This window comes from Zingiber officinale, chromosome 2B (assembly GCF_018446385.1).
Source record: "Zingiber officinale cultivar Zhangliang chromosome 2B, Zo_v1.1, whole genome shotgun sequence".
Taxonomy (NCBI): Eukaryota; Viridiplantae; Streptophyta; class Magnoliopsida; order Zingiberales; family Zingiberaceae; genus Zingiber; species Zingiber officinale.
The window spans coordinates 84,290,702-84,299,008 of NC_055989.1; the positions used below are offsets into that span (position 1 = coordinate 84,290,702).

The window sequence follows — 8,307 nt, forward strand, 5'->3', positions numbered from 1 at the left end:
ACAAGCCGAGCATATCTCTAATGTGACAGTGAAAACTTCCGTCGTACGATCTTCTTGTTGACCATGACTAGTGTCAGCGACACTAACTCTCAAAAGAATGTCGAGAGATAACACAATGAGTTCGTTGCTAGGCCGAGCGGATTAGCCGTTTGGCTGAAACTTTGCTGTGTTTGTGACGCGTCCGCTCGGCCGGAACTCCGCTATGTCTGTGTCGAATCTTGTTGCCGGGCCGAGCGGGGTAGCTGCTCGGCCTGAACTTCGCTACGCCCGTGCCAAGTCTTGTTGTCGGGCTGAGCGGGGTAGTTGCTCGGGCAGGACCGGTCAATACGATTATCATCCGTTTGGCCATATGATACCTGAACGTTGACTGCCTTAATTTTGATCTCTATCATGACAACTAACTCCTATAGGGTGGACCCCTTCTTATCACCGCATCAATTTCAATTTAAGATAGCTCAATTTTTAAATCGTAAAATTTTAAATCCCAAATATATATAATATTTTTTTTAAAAATATTTTACTATAATCCAGCCATTTAGATTTAAACTTGGGCGCTTGAATTCAATCTAGATGTACAGGTCCGTAGGGTCCGCAATAGAGTATTTTACTATATATATAGAGACACGTTTAAAATTTTTAATTTTAAATATTATAATCTAAAAGGAAAACATGAATCTTAGAAAGAAAATCTTAAAATATTCATGTTTTCCTATTTAATCTTAGAAACATAATCTAAAGATTTTATCCTAAATTTTAGATAGGGTAGTTATTATTATTATTTTTTTTTTTACATTTACCCTATTCATTCCATAAATTTAGATTTGATGAATAATAATTTTCTAAATTTAAGGACTAAAACCTCTATTCAAAAAATAAAATAATATTTTTAATCTCTCTCCTTCCACTCATTCCTTTCAATCTCTCTTTCTACTCATTTCATAAATATAATAATAAAAAATAAAAGAAAGGGAAGAAAATAATAAAAAATTAAGGATGATGAAAATTTTAAGATTTTGCAGTGAAAAATAATTGTTTAAATTTAATAAAGTAATTTATTTATCTTAAATTTTAGATATAGTAATAAAAAAATTGATATGAATGCTCTTATTAGCTTAAACCCATTACAACTCAACCCCTAAATTCTAAAATTTTAAACCTTAAATATATATAATATATCCCGTGTGTATCAAAAAAATTTTTAATTTTAAATACCATAGTCTAAGAGGTAAGTCTAAACTCAAAGTAAAAATTATATTCACTCAAACTTATTATAATTCAACTCCTAAAGTTTAAAAATTTTAAATCTAAAAAAATATAATATATTCTTAAAAAATAAAAAAACATTATACTTAAATTTAGACGTCTACATTCAATCAAGAGGGCTGAATTCAACTTCCGTAGGGTTAAATTCAGATGCCCGGATTCCGTAGGGTCGGGCAGTGAGTCCGCAGCAGGGTAGATTCAAATTCAAAGAAGAAAAACTTTTGAGAGCCGCGAGAGAGGTGAAAGGAGGAGGGGTATAATGGAAATACAGTGCATGATTTTAATATTATGAAATTAAGTACAATTCAATTGAGAAATCCTCAAACTGTTCAGTAAAATATCAGATTTTAAATATTTTATTATAAAATAAATATGAAAATACATTAAAAAATGTTTTTTTTATAGTCACGTACACATTTCCCTACATCTCTCTCAATTTATAAATACTTATACTTCGATTTTATGATCAAATTTAAGCCTTTTTTTTGGCATAAATATCCCATAAACCGTTTCTGGGCTGTGTAATTATCTTAATTTTTATTTAGTAAGACCAACATTAACGGATGATTAATCAGTAATTATCACGACTCCATTTCGCGAGAAAAATGACCGGAAATTAACCGGACGTGGAAAATACGCAGAGGATTGACCATCCGATAAGAGAGCCAGCAAAATCAACGGTCAGGATCAGAGATCACCCAGCTATTTAATCACCCCGACCCAGTTCGCACGGTGGCATTCCTCCCCACTTGAAGCCAAATCCACACTCCGTTCTCCCAAATCCCTAGTTCGTCCTCCAACTCGCGGAATTCGGATTCTTATAGGGTAGTACTCCTACCATCGAGGTGTTGATCGTGTTGCGTTGATTTTTTTTTTCTTTATGGTGATTATTTAGGATAGTAATGGGGTAGATCTGTGCGAGTTTGGTGGCGAATCCCTTCGGGATCTATCTTTGCGTGCATTCGACGCGTTTTTGCGAGATCTTGTTTGGTATAGTGTCAGTTGTTTGGATCTATATAAGGTTGTTGATCCAGAGGGATTTTAGGTGGAAGAGTTGTGTGTAAGAAAGAAAGGATTTTGATTGTTAAATTAAGGGAATAGGTAGTTGTTTTTCTATATCGTGAAATTTAGCATTCAAGTATTTCGAAGTCATCTTTGTTCTGCAATTGTTTTTTTTTGGCTAATTTCTAACGTCCTTTTATCCTGCCTAGCATTGATTGTTGGATCTTCGTATTTTTTTTTTTCTTTCACTTTCGTTTGAGATCTCCTTGGATGAGATCTGGAATCATGTGGTGCAGGATCTGAGGCTTTGAGGAATGGCGACAGAAGCAGCTAACGGGAATAATCATGTTGTGGCAAAGCCGCCTCCCACCCCTTCCCCTCTGCGCAATTCGAAATTTTTGCAGGTTTCCTTTTTTGTCCTTTTAAATTGATTACCGATCGATCTGGATTGCTGTTGCATGGTTATCTGGAAGCTTTTTTATTGCTGATTTTTTTGATAACATAAGATTGTTAGATCTTCAAGAAAGGAGTATAACGCAATCTTATTATTTGTTTTTTTTTTCTAGTAATCCTTTTTAGAGAAACATGACAACTATATACTTTCACATTTTTAGACGTTGTTGCTCAGTGCTCACTCTATCTTGTAAGTAAACATTGAAGTTGGCTTTACTTTTTTCTGTGCAGTCCAATATGCGGATCTTGGTAACTGGTGGAGCTGGTTTCATTGGATCTCATTTGGTGGATAAACTGATGGAGAATGAGAAGAATGACGTATGTGCCTACCCTATTTCATACTTTAACTTGGTCTTGTCTTCTCTAATAGCACTAGAAGATCAACGAATATGTGAAAAACTACTATTATATGAAAATGGAATCGTGAAATTTTGTGTTGGTGAAAGTAGTTTCTCATTCAGTGATCCTAATCTGTCACACAAAACTTAATGCTCCTTTCCTGTACCACTTTATGTTTCATTCACTCTTAACCACCAACTTTTGCATGTAAATGAAGCAGCCCAATAAAGAAGTGCAATTTTATTTGATATCATTCTGTAAATACAAGATCTCTCACAACTCCGTTTCTTTTTTACTTCATTTGTTTTTCCTCATTTCTTTTCCTATATGTTACTACCAGGTGATTGTTGCAGACAATTATTTCACTGGTTCCAAAGACAATCTTAGAAAATGGATTGGTCATCCAAGATTTGAGCTGATTCGTCATGGTAACTTGTTTCTGTGATCTCTATGCTCCAGTCTATTTAATGCTTTCTAGAGTTATCATGTCACATTCTTAGGAATTTATAGGTAATCGTATAATTTACAAGATCGATGTCCTAAGCTTATCTTTGACAACTCAAGTTTTGATTACCTTAAGACAAGAAGTTGTTCGGATGTTATGAAACTTTACCTAGGTTTACTTTTGCTTGTTTTCTTTCTACCTATATATTTATTTCTTCCTTCACAGATATCACTGAGCCCTTATTGGCGGAGGTCGACCAGATATATCACTTGGCTTGCCCTGCTTCACCAATTTTCTATAAGCACAATCCTGTGAAGGTATACCTCTTTGAAGGTCTACAGGAACAACTTGATTGCAACATCAGTAACATATGCTTATACTTTCAAGTTTGTTATACCAATACTTTGTACTTTTTTATAGAAATATTTTTAGATGACAATAATTTGTTCCTCAAGATTACTTTAACATACTTGGCATTTGGGATGACAGTCTAAACTGATTTTCCTTTAATTGCCTCGCTTGTGCATCCTCTTAAGATGATTATAACAAAACTCTGGCTCCCTATTTTATTTCATGGAGATAACTTGTTTATCTTATAGATATCTGTTTTGTCTTGTCCATTTGTCACATATGCTTCTGTTTTTCTGATTTTTTGATTTTTTGATTTTGCTATGTCTGATTTAATAAAATCTAATTGAGATAATGCCACAGACGATTAAGACAAATGTCATTGGCACATTGAACATGTTGGGACTGGCAAAGCGAGTGGGTGCAAGGTATGATTATGACTTCTACTGACAACTAGTTGAAAACCACAGGAGCAGGGAATATGACTTTTCATACAAGTTTTGATTGTACACTTCAGGATTTTATTGACTTCAACCTCAGAGGTGTATGGGGATCCACTGCAACATCCTCAGACAGAAGAATACTGGGGCAATGTTAATCCCATTGGTATATACTTTCATTTGCAAATACTCATTTGATGTCTAGTTGAATGTTTTCTTCCTTTATTTTGTGATAGCATACCTCTTGCACTTTAGGTGTCCGGAGCTGCTATGATGAAGGGAAGCGAGTGGCGGAGACCTTGATGTTTGATTACCATAGGCAGCATGGCATAGGTGTGTCAAATTATGTAATTTGCTCAATTTCTTACTCGTGCCACTCTTTTGCCGGTAGTTTATAGGAAACAAAGATTTAGGCTAGTACTCATCATCAGTAGTACCTTTTGAATTATTACTCTTTTCAGAGATCCGGATTGCTAGAATCTTTAACACCTATGGACCGCGCATGAACATCGATGATGGTCGTGTTGTCAGTAACTTCATTGCCCAAGCACTACGGTAATATCTCCATATCAAATGAACTGCATGCCCCTTATCTATCTATAATGTCTTGTCATGTGATGTTTCATGCAGTGGTGAGCCTTTGACAGTTCAGGCCCCAGGAACACAGACTCGGAGTTTCTGTTATGTCTCTGATATGGTAAAACCGATGGCCCTCTTTTATTGAGTTTGAAGTATGGCCTTATCTGGTTCTCTAAAGTTTACATTTCTGATATGCGACCTTTAAGGTTGATGGACTAATCCGGCTGATGGAAGGAGAAAACACAGGGCCTATTAACATAGGAAATCCTGGTAATTTCCTTGGTTCACTTATAGTTTTATGATCTGATTGTAGTAACATAGTTATTAATTATGGAAGCATACAGCTATTACATCTCTTTCTAAAGTTGTGTGGACTTTTGAGTTAATCTCTCGCTCCTCATCGTATACAAATGAAATTGTGTTACAATCGACTGACAATTTTAATCATAATCTCTGACCTGACTTTGAAATGTGTAGGTGAATTTACAATGATGGAACTCGCTGAGATTGTGAAGGAGGTAAATTTAATTGTGCAATTGATTGAGCTTTTTCTTGTGATCGAAGAACACCCAATAATCAGACACTGAGGAACACAATTCTACTCGTATTTGCAGTTAATTGAGCCATCAGTGACGATTCAACTTGTCGAGAACACCCCCGACGATCCTCGTCAGAGGAAGCCTGACATCACAAAAGCAAACCAACTTCTTGGATGGGCTCCCAAGGTTACTCTGCGAGAAGGTTTACCTTTAATGGAAGAAGATTTCAGGAAAAGGCTGGGTGTGCCTAAGAAAGCATGATCATCTATATTATTGTCCAGCAATGCCTTGAAATTTGAATGCTATATATATTCAATCATATCGAAGAAGGTGTGTCTTAAAAGAATTCGAAAAGATTTTTTTTTTCCCTTGAGAGTCGGTGAGATTTAAGGATATGGTAAAACTTGTTTGAACTCGATTCTTCTTTATTCTAATGCTCATAATATAGAACAATAATCAATTTGATTATGTTGCCTCTTTTGTGTTCATTTTCTACTTGGTTGACTTTTGATGTTCTTACTTTAATGATTCATCTAAATCGTGCAATTTGACTTGGTGTGCCTCTTGTCAAAGTTGACCATGTAACCAAGTGATTCCTTGGATATTTCGTTGATGATTTTATATGTTATATTCATAATATTGACAATGTTATTGATCATCATCTTTCAGGTCAACTATCGATCGAACTAAACAAGTCAAACCTATTTGTCACACAATTATTATCTTTCATCATGATTCCCTTCTATATTAAGAGCTTAATCATACTAGGCTAAACATATTCAAATAAAATGCAACTAGCTTTACTTTTATATCAATTTAGGCAAAAATAAGAGGGTGTCTTTCTTTTTGATAATGCAAGTGTCTTTCTTTTTGAAATTATCAAAGGTGATATCTCACTTTTATTTTGTATGAAAAGAGTATTTCATCCTCATATATAATTATCCGACTTCTCTACTATATATATATTATTATTATTATTATTATTATTATTATTATTATTATTATTTCTCACCTATATTCTAAACTAGGAGTGCATTCTAAGTAGCCATGAACCTATAACCAAGGCTATAAATAAGTCAAGTTTTGGGATGTTCAAGTTTGTTTGATAAGATAATTTTGTGTTCTTAAGTTCTTAGATACTTAGATATAAGGATCAAATACAACAGGATCTAACTTGACTCAGTTGATCATATCAAATCAACCAGGGGTACTTACAACTTCTACTTTGCAAAGTACAAAAATAGTGGATCTATTTTAGAAAAATTATTAGAATGCCAAAATTATAAGCCCTTTTTTGGAAATGTATCGATGTCTCTATACAGAGAAAAGCTAGCACTAAATAAGATGTCTCCTTGTAAAGGCATAAGTACGTAAGGCGAGACACTTAGAATTCTCTATTCATTTCTACCGTTTATTCCATCTTCTCCCTACCACTTGCCTAACTTGAACGTCGGAGTACCTGCACAGGGGAGCCCTCGCAAGCCCAATTGCTAACATTTTCTTCCCTCTACATTCTTTTTTGATACGCAGGACCGCTTGGGGACACCTTCCTCCAGCTTAGAGTTTTCTCACAGTCGACATCGAAATCACCTGACCAACATATCATCTTCCCCGATTTTAGACAAGATCTTTATGCATGTAAATAAGGTGTATGTGTGTATTTTTCATAAACATAAAATGATATTTATGTTAATTAAGCATCTAGCTTCATTGTTATCATATGATATTTATGTCTATAGATTTGATTCGATCTGATATGAGGGCACCATCAATGAGGAGGTTGGTGGGGTTAGAGGTCTTCTAGGCAAGTCTCTATGTCTCTATTACAGTCAAAGAGAGTTAGAATGAAAGTCAAAACGGATCTTGTATAACCACTCCAACACTCAAACAACTTCGGTGATTGAAAAACGAAGGAAATGAAACAGTCGAGTAAGAAAAAAGTGGCTAGAAATGTTTCCACATACCTATGCTCGCAAGTGCAGATTCATTTAAAAGTATTGCAAAGAATTATTGTGCCATCTTTTTGTTGGAACTTTTGCATAAAATAATATATAACGTAATCGAAAAAGGATTCCTTTATAGATTCATGCGTATACGGTATATTCATTCTTACTACTCTATCACATAGTCGAGTTATCTTTGTTGCATATAACAACTTTGATTTGGATGTAGATCTCAGCACAATTAAAATATTTACACCTCTATGCACATGAACACGTTTTTCGTTCATCACATGAACTCAGATTTGGAGAAGCACCACTTTTGTGGTGCTAGCCACACAAGGATGTTCGACCAAGAGCAAGAGGAAGAAGAAGAAGATGATGAAAAGTCTCTTGTGAAAATTTCACTCAAAAAGCCTTTTATATTCATTCAAGGGATACCAAGGGTTTTCCTGCCTTTTGGTCTACTTTTTCTATTAATGATGAGTTAATCTCCATTAATCTTCTTAATGGGTTGGATTAATATATTAAATTATCTATTAATTCAATAATCCAATGAGTAAAACCCATTAATCTAAATGAGTCTGGTGGGACAAGGGTCAGACGACATCAAGTGGGTAGGCTTGAGGAGAAGGTCCTTCGTTGGAGGGGGATTGTTGAGTTACAATTATTGCAAATAAAGTCCCACATTAAAAACACATGGAAATTATCATGGACTTATAAAAGAAAGATATTTTCATTGATATGAGGCCTTTTGGGTAAAACTCAAAAATAAAATCATAAGGGTATATGTTCAAAGTGGATAATATGATATCATTATAGAGATATCTTAAGCCTTTTGGTTATAATAATTGATCAAATTGTTAATGTAAGTCCTAAGAGTTAATCAAGAGTTGATTGACTTAGGAAATATTATATCATATTTCATTAATAAAAGGTTATGCTTATTATATTTATTT

General features: G+C 34.5%; 1 protein-coding gene across 3 annotated transcripts; it reads left to right on the forward strand.

Annotated features, from left to right (window-relative positions):
* Positions 1-1,991: 1,991 nt before the first annotated feature.
* Positions 1,992-5,883, forward strand: LOC122046120 (UDP-glucuronic acid decarboxylase 6-like). Of its 3 annotated transcripts, none has more exons than XM_042606659.1 (13): positions 1,992-2,108; positions 2,562-2,669; positions 2,950-3,036; positions 3,398-3,485; positions 3,728-3,819; positions 4,214-4,278; positions 4,368-4,456; positions 4,546-4,623; positions 4,752-4,845; positions 4,921-4,987; positions 5,076-5,139; positions 5,347-5,387; positions 5,484-5,883. In XM_042606659.1, exons 2-13 carry the CDS (start codon positions 2,580-2,582, stop codon positions 5,667-5,669), a joined length of 1,041 nt encoding a protein of 346 aa, XP_042462593.1. In that variant the 5' UTR covers positions 1,992-2,108; positions 2,562-2,579; the 3' UTR covers positions 5,670-5,883. The 3 variants fall into 3 exon arrangements, with proteins under 3 accessions (XP_042462593.1, XP_042462591.1, XP_042462592.1); XM_042606657.1 differs by having other exon boundaries at positions 1,992-2,088; XM_042606658.1 differs by lacking the exon at positions 1,992-2,108 and adding an exon at positions 2,172-2,364.
* The last annotated feature ends 2,424 nt before the right edge of the window (positions 5,884-8,307 follow it).